This window comes from Narcine bancroftii, chromosome 5, assembly GCF_036971445.1.
Source record: "Narcine bancroftii isolate sNarBan1 chromosome 5, sNarBan1.hap1, whole genome shotgun sequence".
NCBI lineage: Eukaryota > Metazoa > Chordata > Chondrichthyes > Torpediniformes > Narcinidae > Narcine > Narcine bancroftii.
In genome coordinates this window covers 107722294-107744021 of record NC_091473.1, presented here as the reverse complement: position 1 = coordinate 107744021, position 21728 = coordinate 107722294, and the positions used below count along the sequence as shown (strand labels likewise).

The following is a 21728-nucleotide window of genomic DNA, read 5'->3' as shown; positions in this document are numbered from 1 at the left end:
TCCTGGAAAAATTTAAACTAGGGCCACTCTTTATTGGTTGGGTGAAGGCTTTATATAAAAATCCATCAGTTAGGGTAGTGACAAATGGGCAAATATCTTCCTCGTTTACATTATCTAGATCGACCTGACAGGGGTGTCCTTTGTCACCAGCTTTATTTGGATTGGTTATTAAACCGTTGGCTCAAATGATTAGACAGGATGGTAATATTAAAGGTTTTAAGGTGAATGTAGATGAGTATAAAATAAATTTATTTGCAAACGATGTCTTAATATACTTAACACAACCCATGAAATCATTGGAGTATCTTCATGCATGACTGGAGCAATATGGCACATTGTCAGGTTATACAATTAACTGGGATAAGAGTGAAATAATGCCTTTAACAATGGCAGATTATTCAGCCTGTAAGCAGGTTGCAAAATTTATGTGGTCTGATAAAATTAAATACCTGGGAATAACTGTAGATGTAATTATAACCATTTATATGATTTGAATTATTTGCCATTATTAACTAAAATTAAACATGACTTAAATTGGTAGAAAGATTTGCCAATAAATGATAGGGTGAGTAAATTGTATTAAAATTAATATTTTTCCCCCCATATATAGTACCTTTTTCAAACTATTCCATGTAGAATTCTGAAAGTTTTTTTTAAAGATTTGAATGCGTTAATGAGGACTTTTCTATGGAAAGGTAAACTGGCAAGGGTGTTGTTACAAAAATTGACTTGGAAATATGCTTTAGGAGGATTGCAGTTACCTCACTTTCAATATTATGATGATGCGGCACAACTAAAATTTATTAATAGAATGTTTGAAGTAGTTCAATCTTTGGTATAGGCTAAAATTAAAATGGCTCAGATTCATGAACATAGAATGGATCAATTTATTTATAAATGGAATCCTCAATTTTTGCAAAATTACAATTTACCCGTGTTGAAACATTTAATGGAGTTATGGTATAAGAAAAACCATACTATAGAGACTGAAGGTAAAATTTTGGCTAATGTTAGATAATTTTGGATGTATTCTAAGGTTACCTTGATGAAATAGATTTGAAAGCCTTCTTACTGAAGGAGGTAAAAAGGGGTTTATTTCAGAGATGCATGCCTTACTGCAACATAAAATGTTTAAACCAGATGTTTATAAAATGAGAATTAAGTGGGAAAAGGATTTATTTCAATTCCTCAAGATGACTATATGTGAGGAGAGTATGACTAAATTAATGAATGTAAGATACAGATCCGTCCATTATAATTTTATACATCAGCTTTATTTAACTCCTGAGAAGTTAAGGAAATATGGATTTATTTCTTCAGATTTGTGTTTTAATGTGGTAAACAGGTTGGTTCTTTTTTACATTCAGTATGCTTGTGTGAGACAGTGAAGCCTTTTTGGAGTAGAATTATGGAATTTTTGGAAGGTTTATTTAAATTTAAGCTTTTTTTGATTCTTTAGCATTTTTATTGGGATATATTAAAAAACTGAGTTTGGAATTAAAATTAGATAAATTTCAGATTGCGTTCATAAGATTAGCATTGGCTGTGGCAAGAAAATATTTAGCTATTACTTGGAAAAATGAAACAGAGTTAAATATTCAAAGATGGCACATGGAAATGAGATCCTGTATCTCACTGGAAAAGATAACTTATAATTTACGTAATAATTATTCCTTTTTTGTTAAGGTGTGGAGCCCATATATGAAATATATGGGTTTAAATATGTAGTAGAGTTTTTTTTCCCCCATTGTTGGGGTGGCACCAAACATGGCAACAGTTTGATTGTTATATGTGTCTAACTCCTTTTCTTTTGGGGTAGTTAGAGGAGGGGGAAGAAGGAGGGTGGAGGAGAGGAGGGTGTTATAGGGGAGAAAAGTATGTATATTCATATTCTATAGTTGATTGTGTGCCTTATTTTAAACAATAAATAAAATATACAAAAAAAAGAAAAACTAAGTCAATCCTTGCATGTGTGTCGTGCACCCTTGAGTAAAAAGTAGTCTCTCTGTGGGATGTAATTGCCTCCATACATCGATAAGATTTAGATCTTTCATATATGAAATTATGGTTTTTGCTGCTTTCACCTTCGTTATTGTTCTTGCCGATTTATCTAGTATTGGGTCCAAGCAGAAATTAAAGTCTCCTCCAACTAATATATTTTGTCCTCTCTCTGCTGTTTTTAAGAAGATGTCCTTCATTATCATAATTCAGGGTATAAATATCCATGATTGTCCATAAATTTACAGTGTGCCATTACATACCCTCCAGCTTGATCAATCGAGGTATCTTCTATCAACACTGGTGTATTTTTATTCATTAGAATAGCCATCCCTCTTACCTTTGAACTAAGGGAAGACAATATTATTTGTCCCACCCATGCTCTTTTTAATTTATCATGTTCTAATTTGGTAAGATGCATTTCCTGCAAAAAGATTACATCCACTTTTAATTTCTTTAAGTATGCCAAGACCTTCATCTCAATATTAAGACTAATAAGCTTTAGTTTTATCCAAACCATTTCTCACACAAATATTGTATAACAATATCTTCCCCACTTTCTAAATACTGTTGTGACATTTCCCTTTTAAGAAACACACACACATCCCTAGCTCTGACAGGGACATTGTCAATAGCACCCAGAAGCCGCAGGTTCTTCTGAAGAAGAAACAACCCTCCCTTTGGTGACATCTTTTAAAATCACTGGGGCCATCTTCTCCCCAAGTCGGAGATCCCACCTTGCAGATTTCCTTGCCACCTTTGTCTTTTCAGAGCTCTCCATATAAACCATTTTTTTTTTCTTTTAACAGTGTAAACAAGACGGCTCAGTACTATTAGTATAAATAAAGATTCATCTTTCAGTTAGTCCCATTTTGAAATGGACTGTTCAGCCTTTTCAGCTGGTGACTTTAATCTTTTCTTAACTTTCTTAAAAAATTTCCACTTATTCTTTATTCTTGAAAATTCGTCGATTACCTTCTGAGACATCCTTAGCATTGCTGAATAAATCATTGCCTATTTTAACTTTTTAGATCGCAGTGTCCCTTTACCTCATCAAATTCCTTTCCTTGTTTGATCAAGGCAGAGCTGAAGTCCTTAAAATACATTACTTTTGCATTGTCCACCACTAATGAGCCATTATTATATTTTGAATATTCATATGCTGCTCCCAAGATCCCATCTCTTTCACGGTAACTTAAAAAGTCTGACGACTGGTCGTGGTTGCTGTTTGCCGGTTCTTCTGGGTCCAAGGGTCTGGTGAGCCCTTTCAATTTGCAGCTTTGCATTTAACTTATTTTGTCCCAGCATTTGTGGGATCCCTGTTTCAAAAAAACTCACCATGTCTTTTCCCTCTATTCCTCCTCTCAGTTCAATGATTCTTACATTGTTATGTCTGCTAAAATTTTCCCACGTCGATCTTGTCCATCAGTCTTTTATTTTCTATGTCCCATATTTTTACTTTTTCTTCCAGTGCCTTCAGCCTGTTTTTTGTTTTGTCCACCTCAGCCTCTAAATGAGTCATTTGTTCATTTAAGCCTTCCACAACTTATTTAATTTCCATTACCTTTTCTAATATCTCTCTCATTGCTGGTTCCATACTTTAAAATGACTGCATAAAGTTTCCAACATGTTCAGGATGGAGGCTATATTTTGGGCTGACTCCCAACTTTGCTGGTTTCAGTCGGACCCAAGGCTGCTGAAACTCTCCTCATCAGGCTTCCACTCAATGTTCCTGGCTGAGCTGTCACTTCTTCACTTTTTGTTCTCGGTTGTTTAGTACTTGCTTTATTCATTTTTGACAATAAAGTTTTGGTTTTTGAGCTTTTAAACCGTCTTTTTATTACTTCTTGTGAAAACCTCTTTCAAAACATTTCTGCTCAGGTCATCAGCATTGTCATAAGTTTTGCCTACAAAAGGACCAGGAGTGTTGTGACCACAGCTCCTGTGGATGGACACTTCTTCAAAGCAGCCACAACTCCAGTCTTCCCATCAGTTTAACATTAATTCTGGGCATCAAATTTCAAAGGATATGCTTCAATACTGAATTTGAAAGATTGAACTTCGAAGAAACTTTCTAGATTTTGGCCTAAACTCTAATGGTTTAGGTATAATCACACATACACACACACACACCCCCACCCACCCACCCCACTTGTAACACACAGCTCCTAACATGCTGTAGAAATAAATCTGGCCTTAATAGAAATACTGTACCTGTAACTTGTTTTAAGGAGTTTCATAGATCCACCCAAAAAGGTTTTACCTTAGAATATGACCAAGTTGAATACAGGAAAGTGCCCATCTCTTCACTGCACCTAAAACATTGATCTGATATATCCGATTTCTTTTGTGGTGTTAAATGTAGCTGATGTAAACTTAAGCACACTTTTGACTTAATTTTAAATGTTACACAATAATATGATAAATTTTCCCAGGAACTTGTTAAGTTTGGAATGTGAAAAGTGAGGTGTCATTTGAGTTTAAATGGAATATGGGAAACCAAAGCCAGTGAACCAAATACTGAACCAATGGCATCAGATTAATGGTGTTTCACTGTACTATTAATTAATTCGGCTCAAATGACACTCTATAAACTAGAAATTCCCAAGGATGCCATTAAATTATGTACTACACTGAAAATAAACCTTAACCACAGAGAATTGCAAGAAAAATCAGCCATCCTTTATGCATCACCTTTATTCTTAAATGCAGCAAACAAGCCATTTCCTCATCGTTAAAACAGCAATATTTAACTCTCAAAATTGGCATATATCCTTTTCGTAGTTTCTCCAAAAGTACACTACCAAGGAGGAAAAAAATCAAATCCTGTTTATATCTTCTTAAAACACTTGGAAACTAATTATACAACCAGAAAGACGACTCACCTTTCCACAAGCTCTGCAGTGATGACGCCTCTTTGTGAATGTAAACTTCACTTCACACTTCATGCAATTTGGTGCTTGGGAATCTGGTACCCATACAGGAGCAACATCACCCAAACTTGTAAATGGCTTTTTGAGGGGTGCTGGAAACTGTCCAATTTGTAAGTCATTGTTTGGACTTTCAGATTCTGAAACACAATCTGTGTTGATATCTTTGGAAGCAGGAGCATAACATACTCCAAGTTCATCAGCATCACCGCTTCCATCTGGAACAGAATTACCACCGTTCAAACAGGACTCTTCAGGCAACACTGCTTTATCAGTGAAACACACATTTTTATTTTTTGCATTTTGAACAGGGTTCGTTGAGCCCAAATCATTCAATAATTGATTGGTCAAAGGTTTTGGAATTTGCAGTTTCAAATTCAAAGGTTGCTTGGGTCTGGCACCTCCAAATGGAATACTAACAGATTGTGCATTATTTAGAGCTAATTTTTCTGCATCGTCTTGTACATCAGTGACTGCAGAAGTGTTAGGAGTGTTAAAATAGTTGTCTCTCAAGTGATCTTCAATATCTGTAGAGATACTTAATCTTTTCAAACCATTAGCCACTCCAGCTTCCACAGCATTGCTTTCTTGGTGCGGAAGAAAGCAATTTTCTAATTTGCTCTCCTCTCTTTCTTTTTCTTCAGTTACTGAATCTTCTTTTAAAGGCAAAGACTTAGAAACACAGGCCACTGCTAAATTAGGAACTGACAGAGAGTCTGATACATCACACGGAAGGCAAGATGTCGACGCCATCTTTTTCACGCCACCACACATCGGGTTCAATCTCGATATCAGAGATTCTGTTACATCTAAAACAAGCTCACCATTTTCTTCCAGTGCTTCATGACCAATTTGCTCCATGTGTTGATTTAACTGATCATCCATCTGAGATGACATTTTGCTTGACTGGCAAGACAGGTCAGTGGTATATCTCTCCATAATCAAAATGTCATTTGTTTCTTGGTATACAGCCATTTTATCATTTATACACATTACAGCATCATCATTTTCAAAATGTTCATTGCTTCCATAATTGCAATTATTTGAAGAATTACTGGTAGATTGTACTGCGATTAGATGTGGCTGCTTATTGTCAGAACAAAGTCCAAATGGTTGAGATTGTGCTCTCTCAGAGTCTATTCTTAGCTCAGTACAATTATCTAGATCACCCAGTATCAGTGTATTTGTTAAATGATCCAAATCATCGCTACTTTTTAGAACAAAATCATTTTTAACCTGAATAGATTCATCTTCCATTTCAGAAATTATATCAGATGCTTCAGTTTCTCCAGAGAAGGAATTATTTAATTCACTTATATTACCAGCACCATCCAATCCCGACAATGCACTCTGTTCAGAAATAACTGATAAATCTTCAATTCTCCAAGACTCTCTTGATACATTTTCCAAATCTGTACAGTTCTTTAAACTTTCCATCGAAGATTTCACAGATTGCTCATCTGTGCAGGGTGTGTTCAATTGATCAACACTTTTCTTTCTAACAGTCTTCTCTGTTTTACCATTCATGTCAGATAATAATGGTCCCCTTTGCAGATTTGAGTTTTCTGCCAAAAAGCTGTTAACATTCAAAGTATTTTGATCATTTGAGTTATCCTCACTCAAAAGGTCACCAGACAGTTCTAGTTGACTATCTGAATTATTTACAATTACTCCAAATATATTTGAAGAATTCATATCTTCAGAAAATGTTGGTTCATCTTCACAAGCAGGCGTCACTGTTGATTTAAAATTTGGCCAATGATCACAATTGTTCTTGTTCATCACAAGAGAACCTTCATCATTACTTCCACATTGTTCAAGTCCTCTGTTTTCTGTGGTATCATTTCCATTAAGGCAGTGATCTCCACCAAAAACTGAAATGTCCGATTTGGGTGAAGAACAGCATTTTAGTTTTGCTTGCAACTCACTGGACAATGCTCCCACATTCACATTAGACAAGGCTGGATTTAATGACAGCAGGTGAGATGGAGGATCCAAAATCTGATTCCACTTTGCCTCAAATACACTTGGAGTTTCTGTCTCATCTGGAAGTAGAAAAGAAACATACAAATGTTTTAACCAATATAAACTTGTCTTGTATTTTCTAACTTTTATTTTCTAACTTATCCTTGTCAACTGCACAATTATGAGAGTGGGAGTAGAGCAGAGAAATGAAAAGCTTCTAACGCAACAAACCAGATAATGGAATTTCAACTTGCATTTATTGATTTCTCTCATTTTCATCAGTAGCCCCAAAGTAAATGTAAACAATCTTTGATCAATGATATATTTGAAATAGCAAATAGCATCAATGGTGACATTTTTTTTATTAACAGTTTGTGATAATGCAGATCAGTTGTTGGTAAAGTACTTCTTCACAAATAAATTATTACAAAAGTGTTTTAAATTTTGGAATGCAAGCTATTGAAACTGGAAAGACACCAAAAATATCATGAAAACATAGTGACATATAAAAATCATTACCAGACTTCAAAAACATCAATTGAAAATATTTCACAATTTTGAGTCAACGTTACTGCCATTTGGTCTGGTGTTCCTGTACCAGCTCTCTGAAAAGGATAATAATCCTACGCCCTGCTCATCGCCATAATCATTCTATGTTACAATTTTTAAAAAAAAAATACTTTTAATAGCAACTCTGGATTCTACTTCTACCATGTTTGGCGAGATATTCCATACTTGAAATTTCTGTATTACACAATTTTCTTTATCACTTTCCTTCATTCTTTTATTTTCTTAAATTTACATCCTTGATAGTTAACTGACCAGTGAAAATAATTTTCCCAATATACGTTATCAAAACTTCTAAATTTTGAGCAACTATAAGATCTCAGTGTAACCTTCCTGGTCAAATGAAAAGTGGCCAATTCTTGATTTTACTGGTTAAAACTAAATGCAAATGCTTGAAATATGAAATAAAGCACAAAATGCTGAAAGTACACTGGTACAAATTTATGAAGATATAGTGGCGCTGTGGTGGCACTACAACTCCCAGAAGGCATTGAACCGGCTATGTGACATCAGTGCATCAGCACATCAAACATGTAATTCTGGCTTTTAAAAGATTGCGCGGGTTATGAAGAATAAATCCATTTGATTCACTATAAAAATGCCTTGTGTGATTATTTTGTCATGTCCACTATGATTCCAGTGGTCAGAATTGGTGACCCCAGTGAGACCAAAACATTTTTTTTTTGGACAAAAATGGACTCTGTTTCCATTGTTGTGAAGCTGCCACCTTTCAGGACAACTGTGACAACAGGCTGAAGTACAATTTTACCTTAGTAAAGTCAAATTGGACACCACTCATTATTACCATCTTGTCAGTGCCCTGGACCAGGCTGTCGCTAAGAGGGTCGGCAACTTCCTACGGTATCTACCACATACCAGGAAGTATGACACTTTAAAGCACTTTTATTACAGGTTTATATTATGTCCCGTAGGAAAAGGGCAGCCAAACTACTGCATCTCAATGGGCTGAGAGACCATGCCCCTTCAGAACTAATGGATGAAATGGCAGCTGGTGAAAGGCCCAAAATGTTATTCGAGCAACTCTTTTTAGAGCGAATGCCAGATGATATTAGGCTCTTGTTATCGGTGTTCATTTGAAGACCCAAGGGCTGTAGCGGCAGAGGCAAACATTCCTTGGCTGGCTAAAAAGCATAGACAGGAAAAACAAATTTGCACAACCAACCCCTCCAGTATTGATCCTGTGTCACTCCCTACAAGCAGGCAAAGCCCCAATACAATGCAAGCAGCCTGTGGGCACCTTGTCTTGGTATTACTATCACTGGGGTTGAGGAGTAAATGTCCACAAGTGCCTTCCACCAGTAAGGGCTACAGTGGTTGGCGAGAAACCTGCTAGCCTACTGTATGTATGGGACCAGTTGTCCCAGAAAAAATTTCTGGTGGACACAGGTTCAGAAATTGGTTTATTTCCACCCACCGGTTTTGACAAACATCATCCTACCTCGGACCTGCAACTATGAGCAGTTACAATTCCAACATTCTGACTGTTGGCAACAGTAAAGTGAATGTCAAGTTCAAGAATCATCTCTACACTTGGCCATTTATTATTGCAGCAATATCCTGACCTTTTCCTAAGATTACTACCCTATAATTTTCTGCCTCCACTGCAAAGGATGATGCTATTCACCGCATTTCTACCAAGGGCCCACCTATTATGCTAAAGCGTGTCGCTTGGCTCCAGAGAAGCTGCATTTAGCTAAAGAAGAGTTTGCCAAGATGGAGGAACTAGGCATATAGTGTAGATCCGACAGTCCCTGGGCATCTCCATTATATATGGTCCCAAAACACAATGGAGCTTGGCAATCATGTGAAGATTACAGGCAACTTAACAAGACCACCAATGGATCATTATCCGATACCTTATTTTCAGGATTTCTCGGAGAATTTGCATGGAGCAAAGACCTTCTCCAAAATAGTCGGTGTGTGGCTATCAACAAGTACTGATAGAGCCAGAAGACATTCCAAAAACATCAATAATTACTGCCTTGGGATTGTTTGAATTTTTACAAATGCTATTTGGATTAAAGAATGCTGCTCAATCATTTCATTGGGTGATGGATGCTTTAGGACATGGTTTGACCAATGTCTTCAATTGCCTTGACGACGTTTTAGTGGCCAGTGGGACGAAGGAAGAATATTTGGAACACCTTTGTATGTTTTTTTAATTCATCTTCAAAAGTTTGGACTGACCATCAATCCAGATAAATGCATTTCTGGACAAGAAAATTATTGATTTCTTGGGCCATAGAATTACTCAGGAAGGCATGACCCTGCTGCTATCCAAAGTTGAGGCTGTAATCAAATACTCAAAACATGCTACAGTTAAAAGCCTGCAGAAATTCTTGGGAATGGTAAATTTTTTTCGTTGGTTTCTTTCGGGAGCAGCTTATATCATGAAACCTCTTTTCAATTTACTGTCTGGAACCATCCATTGAATTGAAGAAGAAAACAATGCCACCTTGAAGACAAAAGATTTGCTAACTCATGTCACTATGCTCAGCTACCCAGTTTTAAATGCCCTTTCAGAATGGCCTGTAGGATGTGCACTTCATCAATACGTCAACGAGCAATGGAAACAGTTAGCATTCTTCAGCCTTTATCTTCACTAAGTAGAGAAGAAATACAGTGCTTTTGATAAACAAATAAATGGCCAAAAGCTCCTTATTTGACACTTTTGTTTTTTTTTGGAGGTTTTAATTAGTACACTGACCACAAACCCTTAACATTTGCATTTTCCAAGGTCACAGAGCCGTGGTCACCTCAACAATGGAAATTATCAAAAGATCACAAGAAAAAGGAACAGAAGCAGGCGAGTAGGCCCATTGAGTCTGTTCTATAAAACTACTGTAACAATATTAATATCTGAGGAGAATTTATAAGATTTAGAGTAGGTCACATACATACACACATTTTAAAACAGATCTTATTTGAAAGACTGAAGAATTCACATTGTAGGATCACTTGGAGAATATAAACACCTTTCACAAGTAGGTCTTAATTGAACTGACATCATAAAATGCTTGACCAGTGTCTTGCTGTCTATCAGTACCCTTTCTGCAAAGTGCTCATAGAAAGGTCACTCCTGTTGTTTTGCTCAGGAAGGTGGGGGTTTTGCAAGACATGAGTCACATGCTCTCTTTGGAGTTGGAGATGGAAAAGAGAGTTGAGTTAACAGCTCAGTCAGTGTGTGGGACACTGACACATAACTGAAAAGTGCAACCCAGGGAAAACTGTTTGAAACTGATGAAAGCAAGTTCCAGAGCAGTAGATGGCTAGAAGTGCTGTCTGTCTGATGTTTCTCTTGAAATAGAGGAAGGAATGGAACTCTGTGGTAGCTTGAAGAAAGAGGTTACCATCTAGAAGACCCTGATAGGGCAAGTTTCATCAGTGAGAACCTGAGGTGACTAGTACCTCAGTTGTGGAAATCCTGGAGCAATAAATATCTCTCTGCACACCCTACAAGAACCTTCCTGAGCGGTAAACATTTATCTTTCAAGCCCCATGCCTGGTGAATTTTATACGTTAACTTCTATGCACAGTATGGTGATTGCCTGCAACCAGAGAACTTGGAAGAAGGAGAAGTGAGATTGAACTGTGAACCAAAGAACTTTAATTTACACACATATTACATACACGTGCGCTAAGAATTAGATGGGGGTAATTTGGGTTTGCATAGAGTATAGTATAAGAATAGAGTTAAGTTAAAGTTTGATTCTATTTTCATGTTTGAAGTTGATTAAAAATAACTTTTGTTTTGAAAGCCACTTGTCTTGGTGAATGTCTATTACTGCTGGGCTTTGGGGTCCTCTGGGCTCGTAACACTACACTAAACTACTGTACACTAGTTCCAATTTCCGGCCTTTTCCCCCATATCCCTTGATGCCCTTGCTAATTAGATACTTGTCTATTTCTTGTTTAAATACTCCCAGTGATCTGGCTTCCACTGCTGTATGCAGCAACGAGTTCCACAGATCCACGACCCTCTGGCTAAATAAGTTCTTCCTAATCTCTGTTTTATATGGATAACCTCTGATTTTCAGATTATGACCCCTTGTCCTCGATTCACCCACCAAGGGAAACATCTTACCCGCATCCACCCTATCTAAACCATTCAAAATATGAAAAGCCTCTATGAAATCTCCTCTCATTCTCTTATACTCCAATGAATACAACCCAAGAGCTGCCAAACGCTCCTCTACATTAGCCCTTGCATTCCAAGAATCATCCTCATAAATCTCCTCTGCACCCTCTCCTACAACATCACATCCTTTCTAAGATAGGGGGCCCAAAACTGCACACAGTACTCCAAATGAGGCCTCACCAGTGTCCCATAGAGCCTCATCAACACATTTTAACTCTTGTACACTATTCCTCTTGAAATGAATGCCTCTTTATAACCCATTACAATTTCCCCAGCATCATTTTCTATCGGTCTCTTTTATTTCTTATATATTTGAAAAAGCTCTTAGTATCTTTTTAATATTGTTAGCTAATCTCCTTTCATGGCTCATCTTTTCGAATGAAATTTTTTGTCTCTTTCTGTAATTGTCAAAAGAAATCCCAGTCCTCTGATTTCCCACTAATTTTAGCTTCCATGTATGCCTTCTCCTTTGCTTTTATCTTAGCCTTCACCTCTTTTGTTAGCCACAATGTTAGCCATCTTTCCTTGGACAATATTCCTTGGAATATATCTATCCTGCATGCCTTTTATTACTTCCAAAAATATCTTCCAGTTCTGCTCTGATCCTCCAATTAGTTGGCTTTCCCAGCTTACTTGAGCCAGTTCCTTTCTCATACCACTGTAATTTCCTTTATTCCACTGAAAATTTGATACATCTGATCATTTTTTTTCCTTTTCAAATTTTAAATTAAATTCAACCATGTAATGACCGCTGTTTCTTAGAGGTTCTATGACTTTTAACTCCCTAACACCTTCTGGTTCATTGCACATAACCCAATCCAGAACTGCAGATCCCCGGTGGGCTTCTCAACAAGCTGTTCAAAAAAGCTATCTCTTTAGGTTTTCTACAAACTCTTTCTCCTGGCTTCCAGAATTTTCCTGTCTTTCCCACTCCCCTGTCATGTTAAAATCCCCCATAATTATTTTGATATAATCCTTGTGGCATTCCCTCTGTATTTCCTGCTGTATCTCATTATCCACTTCCTGCTACAGTTTGGGGGCCTGTATACAACTGCTAATATGGTCTTTTTACCCTTGACATTTCTTAATTCAACCCATAATGATTCTCACTTTTGACCCTATGTCCCTTCTTTCTATTGATTTAATACCATTTTTTATTATCAGAGCCACCCCTCCTCCTCTACCCACCTGCCAATCTTTCCTATAGACTGTGTAACCAAGGATATTGAGCACCCAATCACACTGCTCATTGAGCCACATTTCAGTAATGGCTACAATGTCATACTTTTTCAGTTGAATCTGAGCAACCAGGTCATCCACTTTGTTTCTAATGCTAATGTGCATTTAAATATAGTGCCCTTTAACCCAATACCGAATTTGTAGGTTCTGTGTTATTTTGTACAGGTACACGATTCTTTATTCGGACTTCTAAAATCCGGAAAGCTCCAAAATCCGGTAAGTGGGGAGAGAGGCGCCTGGCGCTTGGGGGAGGAGGCCGCACGACTGGAAGGGGGTGGGGGTGGATACGGCAGCACAATTCGGGTGGGCTTTCCGAAATCCAGAAAAATCCGAAATTCAGAACACACTGTCCCCCAAGGGTAACGGATAAAGGATCGTGTACCTGTACAGCACTTTCTCCTTCCTGCTCACCTGCCTTTTCTTTCTGTTGTTATTGAGTAATTCTTCACTATTTATTTCTCTCCCTGTTGTTATTCTCTGTCTCCCTACTGTCCTATTCTCTGAACTCTCATTTTGAATTCCCTCCCCCTGCCAAACTAGTTTAAACCCACCCCAACAGTTCTAGCAAACCCTCCTGCGAGGATACTGGTCCCCTTCCAGTTTATGTGCAGCCCATCCTTGTTATAGAGGTCTGATCTTCCCAAAAAGCTGTTCCAATGATCCAGGAATCTAAAGCCCTGCCCCCTGCACCAACTCCTTAACCACACATTCATCAGCCATATCTTCCTATTAGTACCCTGTCTAGCGCGTGACACAGGCAGCAATCCGGAGATTACCACCCTCGAGGTCCTATCTTTTAACTTTCTACCTAACTCCCTATATTCCCTCTTTAGAACCTCTTCTCTACCCCCACCTACGTCATTGGTCCCCACATGGACCACGACATCCGGCTGCTCCCCTTCCCCTTTCAGAATGCTGGGAATACGATCCAAGACATCCCTGACCCTGGCACCTGGGAGGCAACACACCAACCAGGAGTCACGATGCATTCCAGCAAACTTCCTGTCTGTCCTCCTAACCAACGAGTCCCCAATCACTAATGTTCTCCTCTTCTCAGCCCTTCCCTTCTGAGCTGAGGTTCATTCAGTTCAGAATTTTCCACAAAAATACTACATATTTCCAGAAAAGACAATGTAGTAGCTGATGCACTTTCCCACTCTGCTCCACTCGAGGTTTTGTCTGTAGATCAAGGTATTGACTACACAGCTATGGCCGCGGCCCAAGAACATAACCATGAGACAAATGCTTATCAGACTGCAGTCATGAACCTGCATTTGTAAGTTATCCAGTTTGGAGGTAATGGCAAACTACTCCTCTGTGATATATCAATGGGACAACACCCACACCCAGTAGTTCTGGTATCAATGAAATGTCAAGTATTTGACTCTGTGCATGGTCTCTCACATCCATTGATTAGATTGACTGTTTGTATGGTTTCGGACAGGTTCATGTGACAAGGTCTTAAAAAAGATGTTGCATAAATGGAGAGGTCCTGCATTGTCTGATAGAAAGCAGAAGTTCAGCGGCATACTAAGGCACCACTGCAGTTCTTCCCAGCAGTTACTCATCATTTTCCTCATATTCACGTGGACATTGTTGGTCCACTTCGACATTGTTGATCCACTTCTTGTTTCAAAAGGATCCCATTATTTTTTTACAGTAATATACAGGTTTACGTGGTGGCCCAAGGCCGTGCCTGATACTGCAGACACTTGTGCTCGGGCGTTCCTCAGTTCCTGGCTGTCTCATTTTGGTTTACTGGCACATTATTTCAGAAAGATGACCACAATTTACTTCCTTGCTGTGGACAGCCTTGTCTCACTTGCTCGGTGCAACAATTCATCATACAAATGCCATCATCCCCAAGCTAATGGAATGGAGGAAATATTTCATTGACAAGTTAGAGGGCCCGAACTGGGCCAATGAGCTGCTCTGGGTATTACTGGGCATTAGAATAACTCCAAACGAAGACCTCCAAGCTTCATCTGTGGAGCTCGTGTACGGCACACAGTTGGTGGTCCCAGGGGAGTTCGTCTTCTACCATTTCAACTCCAAAAATGATGCTAAGGAACTGTTGAGCAGACTAAGGGAGACCATAGGAAAATTGACCCCCTAAACCACCATCTTCGCATGGAGAACTCTTCCTTTGTTCCTGAAGACCTCAAAAACTGTGAATATGTCTTCGTCCATAGGGGAACACTTAATCAACCTTTATAGACGCCCTACGAAGGACCTTATAGGATACTCAGACAAACTAGGTCGACCTGCATTTTGGACACTGGAGGGAAGCCACAGTCTTTCACTATCAACAAGCTTAAACTAGCTCATGTGGACAAGTCTTCCCCACTGCAGCAGCCAATAGTCCGTTGCAAAGGTCGACCACCTAAAAAGACAGGCAAACCTTTCTGCCAGTTCTGGGGGTTGGGGAGGGGGGGGTGAGGGGAGAGGAGGCCGTCTAGCGGCGCTATGGCAGCATATTTCCCAAAAGTCATCAAACCGACCATGTGATGTCAGTGCGTGTTAATGTTAGTGCGTCGAGCGCGCAATTCTAGTTTTTAAAAGATTGCGTGGGTGGTGAAGAGTAAATCAGTTTGATTCACTCTAAAAACACCTTGTGTGATTATTTCAATGTGTCTACTGTGATTCCAGTGGCCACAAAGAAACATTAATGATGACTGTTAATTTAAACAGCCAATGTTGGGATAAAAATCAGAAAAGTGATATGCCAGAAATGGAGAATCCAAAAACTATTAGAAAGGTGAGAGATCAATAAGGTGAAATGTGCAAGTCAAACAGATGAAGAGAGAATGGACACAGATCCTCAAGTAGTAAGTTAAATTTTCGCTAAAAACAGAGCATACCATTCCTTACACCCAATCTACCAGCATGGTCATGGCATATCCTGTGTCCTGTTGTCCTAGATTCCCTTACCATGGGTAACAACTTGGCCACTTTTCTTTTTTTTTTTAAAAAAAAAGGGCGGCACGATTAGCTTATCTCTCAAAAAGTGAATGAACCAGTATATCTATAAGAATGCAGGAAAGAAAAAGAGACCAATCACAACTTCAAGCTCTGACAACTCACTTCACCTCGTTTTCCAACGATATGACACTTCAACAATATTATGGGTACAAACAATACTAACCATCTTTTATGACCCCTGGGAAATCCTTTTTTTTTTAAACTTTATTTAAAATTTTATGACATGAATAAAATAAAAATTACATTTAAAGAAATAATAAGAAATAAGATAATAAAAATTAGAATACTACATCATTAAACTACACAAATTAACCCCCCCCAATAATTAAAACACATTAATCATCTAATTTAAAATTAGTCCAATCCTCCCCCTCCAAAATAAAGAGTGAAGAATTAATTAACAATGTTGTAAATGAAATAGAAAAAACCCCACTTACAAAAAAAGGATAAAACTTAACAACAAAAAAAATTACTAACAACAAAAAAAATATCAATACTAAAATAATACCCTTAAACATATATTTAAATCAAGCATAATACATGTATTTAACAAATGAAATCCACTTTAAAACTAAGTTCAAATATTAAAATCATATATCAACCACATATCTGTTATACAAAAAATCATAATTAATAATACATAAATACAGAATTTCCATTAATACCAAGTTTCCTTTATATTTCATCGAGAGAACAAAAACATCCTTTAGAAAAACAATCAGATAAACTTTTTATTCCCTTCCCCTCCCCTTATATAAAAAAGAAAAAAAAGAAAAAAGTTCAAACTCTTATAAAATTCTCCATATTCTTCATTTATAACATCTTCAAAATTCTCTATCGAAATTAATTTAATTTTATTAAACTCTTCTCCCTCAATGTATTTGTACTTAATTTTCTTCTTTTTCTTATCACCTTTCCCCTCATCTTCCTCTTCATCTAATTCAACATCCTCAATTTTTGACTTATTATCTTCTGTGACATCATCCTCTTAAAAAAGAAAGAGAAAAACCCCCCCCCAAAAAAAGAGAAAAAAAGGAGAGAAAAAAAACCTCCTAATTCCCTCTCAATTACAATCAGAAAACAAAAAGAGTGAAAAAAAATTATTTATTTAAAAAAATAATTTTAAAAAACCTTCACTTCTTAACCCAAAAATTAAAAAGAAAAAAAACAGGTCGGAGGTCACAACTACCTCCTCCTGTTTAAACCGCCCAAAGCGGTAACTCCCCCAAAATATTGGGTGTGAGATAACATACAGGTAGCTGATGACTTCTGGAAACTAGTGCCCACCCAGTTCCCTCTCCCAACTCCCATTTCATTAAACTATCATCAATATTTAAACTATTTAAACTCTTCTCAAAAAAAAAAGATAAAAGATTTATTTTTTTTTAAATCAATGTTACCACTTCGGTCACCATTGCTTCCATTTCTTTTAAAAAACTGGATCCCACCTTACATCTCTACTCTCTTTGGAGACCTTGAAGGACTACATCGTTCCTGAAACTGCATGATTGGTAGAGACTGAGCAAAGTCCATAGCCTCTTTAGGATTGTCAAAGAACTTTGGCTGATTTCCATCCTGAAAAATCTTCAGTACCGCAGGATACCTGAATGTTGCCTTATGTCTTTTTTTCCACAACCGTTCTTTCACAGAATTAAATTCGCGTCATTGAAACATAATTTCTTGACTCAAATCTTGATAGAAGAAAACAGGATTTTTCTGAACCATCAAAGGAGATCTATTTTGCTGGGCATTTCTAATAGCCGTACGTAAAATTGTCTCTCTGTCACAATAGTTTAAACAACGGATCAGAACAGGTCTTGGATTCTGTCCTGAAAAAGATTTTCTTCTTAAAACTCTATGAGCACGTTCCAGTATTAAACCTTCAGGGAATTTATACTGTCCTAACACTCGTGGAATCCATTCAGTAAAAAATTTTCTTGGATCTGGTCCTTCTATGCCTTCTGGCAAACCAACAATTTTCACGTTGTTCCGTCTAGATTAATTCTCCAAATAATCAACCTCTTTTGTTAAATTTTTATTTTGGATCTGCAATGTTTCAATTATTCTATTTTCATCTTGCAGTTGATCCTGTACATCAACTAAGCCTTGATCACACATTTCAAATCTTTCAATGGTTTCAAGCTTAAAAGCTCCATTAATGGCTTCCGCCATCGCATTAATCTTGGAAATAAACAGGTTCACAAAATTAGCTAAGTGACTCGATACAGAATATATCTTATCTTCAAGATCCTTAACAGACATTTCAACAGAAGTAGATTCAGGCATAATGGGGTCTTGCTGTTCCTTAGAGACCACGGGATCTTCTGTCCCTTCCCTTCATTTAGTATCTTTTCTAGCAATTTGAATTCGTATAAAAATCCCTCTCAAAGTCCCCCCAGCAATGCCAGGAGACTGAAGATCAGGGTTATCTTTAAGCCAAATCTCTTCAATTAATTTCACTGAATCGATGTCTGGAAAAACCGTTGTAATTGAAGATGCATTTTGCAGCGCCACCACTGTAGCACTCGAATGACAGCTCTTTAACTCTCCAGCTGGTGGCGCCCCAGCTGATTCAACTGTCAAAGTCTCAGTAACAGCACTCACAGTGGCTGTTGTGTGAAATACTGGCACCCATCCAGCCCTTTGTTCTGAAAGCTGTTGAGTGTGACCTTCAGAGAGCCTCACCGGCTTAAAACAGAGCTTCAATGCCGAACTCTGTAAGTCTTCCTCTGGATCCATTCTACGCTGAGTCCTGGATTCTTGTAAACAAGTAGGCTCAGACAATTTTGGAAAATGTAGTTTTTTAACAGTCTGTTGATGTTTTCTTTTACCCTTTTTTTTTGCATATAAACCATTCGGCACTAATCCAACACCTCTTATTATTTATAAACTTTTAAAAGAACTTTAACGGGCATTTAAAGACAAAACAATAAATCAGAGTCAGGAGAGGTCTGGAAGGCACGTCTGTTCCCTACGCCATCTTGCCACGCCCCCACCCCTGGGAAATCCAAGGAACTTGACCAGTAAGCATGTGATTGCTATAAGGAAAGGTTCATTGAAAAGATACTTTTGGATAAAACTCAAGAATATCTACCCTGCTCTACCTTAATATCTTTAAAATCTGTCCAAGGCAGGCTAATTGTCTCATCCACAAGGTAGACCTAGAAGGAACACTGATTCTCTACTTGCTTAAGATACCATGGAGATCAGGGCATGGCTATGCGAAGGACTTAGACAGATGTGTTTTGCTTGAGCTCTCCATGAAGACTGTCAAAACTTGAAAAGCAAGATTTTATTCATCAAAAACTAGCACAAAGAAGCAAAAGCAACCAAGATCAAAGATTGAAGAAGCTCTTATTCAACCTGGAACATTGGGTAAAAGCCCAAAAGGGAGCAGTACAAAAATGGTGACAGGACCAGCAGAGCTAAGTAAAACTGGGTAGTTAGGTGAAGAATTGACCATCATTCTGGAAAAAAATGGAGAATATGTGTAATTGATTCATAAGTGTGGAAACAGTGATGAGAGATATGATGGAGAAAATGTATAAGATAATTGCGCGAGGAGAAAAAAAATGGAATAATTATTAACAAAAATTGAACCCTGCACAAGAAGAGAGAAAAAGAGGACTTAGATGCACCTTTTACAAGAGAAGAAATAGAGAAAGATCTGGGTACTTTACAAGCTATTAAGTCCCTGGGGAAGATGGGTTCCCTCCTGAGTTCTACAAACAATTTAAAGATTTATTGGTACCTCTTTTGATGGCTGTGTTAGACCAGGTAGTCCCAAACCCTCCTGGTACTTTTTTTAACTGTTATAATTACAGTGCTACCGAAGAAAAGTAAAGATCTATTAAAAACCTCATCATACAGGTCAATATCACTTACGAACAATATTAGAAAAATCTGGAAGAATATCGGGATACAAAATAAATATGGATAAAAGTGACATAATGCCATTGCAAAATGTTGATTATGAAAGATATCAAAAAGATAGTGATTTAAATGAAAGAAAGACTGAATTAAATAGTTAGGAATACTGACATTGTGACGGCACACCACTAAGCAGGCGAACCAGCCCTGCTTGTAATCCACGTGGCGGGGCAGCCAGCCAAAATGGCGTTGTCGGGGGTTCCCCCTTCTTCTCAGCACAGGGCTCAGAAGCCCAAGCTGGGGGACCACTTGACACCCAGGTAACGTCAGCGCCCCCCAGCACAGTTCTCAGCCAGGTCGGGGCTGGAAGTACGTCCAGCCCAGCAGCCTGCAATAAATCAGTTCTGCTCACAGAGCCCAACCCGTCTGGTCGTGTGTTCTTTCTGTAGCAGTGTAACTGCCGCTACAATTGGTGACCCTGACTGGTTCAAACGTCTTTGAACCCATCATGAGAGAACCCGGGATCGGTATCGGTGCTATAGCTGTCAAGCTGCCTGAATTCTGGGTTCAGGAGCCAGAGACCTGTTTCGGCCATGCGGAGGCTCAGTTTCACCTCCACCAGATTTCATCCAACACGACCAAATTCTACCATGTTGTAACCAGGCCACCGCCAAATGCGTGTTCCACCTCGTTCAGCACCCACCCGCCGAAGACAAATACGAAACCATCAAGTGAGTGCTCACTGGATCCCTCGGACTATCCAGGCACCAGCTTGCCGCTCGGATGCTGCACCCTGTTGCCCTGGGGGACAGGTCCCCAATGGACGAGATGCTCATGCTTATGGGTGATCACACCAAATGCCCACTCTTAGAGCGCATTTGCCTCGACCATGTGCCCGAGGACATCTGGCCATTACTGGTCCAAGAGAGCTTTACCGACCCAAGGAAGGTCGCTCAGAAGGCCCAGGAGCTATGGCTCGAGCGATTCCCGGAGGGCTCGGCAGTCCAGCAGGTCACTAGACACGGCATGACCACGCCAAGCCCGCCTCTAGCGCTGCAGTAGAGCATCTGGCCCCTGCAGAGGCCACCGAGCATAACCAGGGGCACGGCATCCGTTTCAGGCCTCTGCTTCTACCACCAGCACTGGGGGAGCCAAGGCTCGGAAGTGTCATCAGCCCTGCTTGTTCCAGGGAAACGAGCAGCCCGGCCGCTGTTAATGGCTGCAGTGGCTGGCCAAGGACACAGCCTCCTCTACCTGCGGGACTCAGTCAGCGGCCAGTGGTTCCTCATCGACACTGGGGCCCAGATCAGCGTCATCCCGGCCATGCCATTGAGTCCAGGAACCAACCTTGAGGACCAACACAACAGAGATCAGGACATATAGAGACAAGACAATCCACTTCCAGATCGGCCGACTAAAGTTCTCGTTGAGGTTCACCATCTCATCCCTTCCGACCGCCATCCTGGGTGCCGACTTCCTCCTTGCCCAGGGGTTCTGGTGGACATTCGTGGTAGATGCCTAGTGGATGCCCATACTTTCCAGGCCATTTGCCTCGACGCCTCCTGCACAGAGCAGCCGCAGATGGCCATGATCAGCGCGCCCAGAAATGAGTTCCAGCGAATCCTGGATGAGTTTACGACCCTCCTCAAGCCACAGTTCTCTGCTGCCTCGCTGCGCCACGGGGTGTTCCACTACATCCCCACCCAGGGCCCACTGGTTCACGCCAAGGCACGCTGGTTCCCGCCTGACAAGCTCCAGGAGGCGAAGGAGGAGTTTTCGCATCTGTTGGAGGTGGGAATCATTCGTTGGTCTGACAGCCCGTGGTCCTCACTGCTCCACCTGGTCCCAAAGCATCCGGCGGCTGGCGCCCCTGCGGAGACTATCGACGGCTCAACGAGGCGACTGTTCCTGACCGTTACCCCATCCCTCACATCCAGGACTTTACGGCCAACCTGTATGGTGTGAGGGTTTTTCCAAGGTTGACCTGGTACGCGGGTATCACCAAATCCCAGTGCATC

At 39.4% G+C, this 21728-nt stretch overlaps 1 protein-coding gene across 4 annotated transcripts in view; it reads right to left on the bottom strand.

Moving 5' to 3' along the window:
• Positions 1–21728, bottom strand: part of zfyve9a (zinc finger, FYVE domain containing 9a) — a 189436-nt gene that overhangs the window by 115234 nt on the left and 52474 nt on the right. For all 4 annotated transcript variants that reach the window (XM_069938663.1, XM_069938665.1, XM_069938666.1 and 1 more), the window contains exon 3: positions 4884–6973. In XM_069938663.1, the coding sequence (XP_069794764.1) occupies positions 4884–6973 (2090 nt within the window). The remainder of the gene's footprint in view (positions 1–4883; positions 6974–21728) is intronic.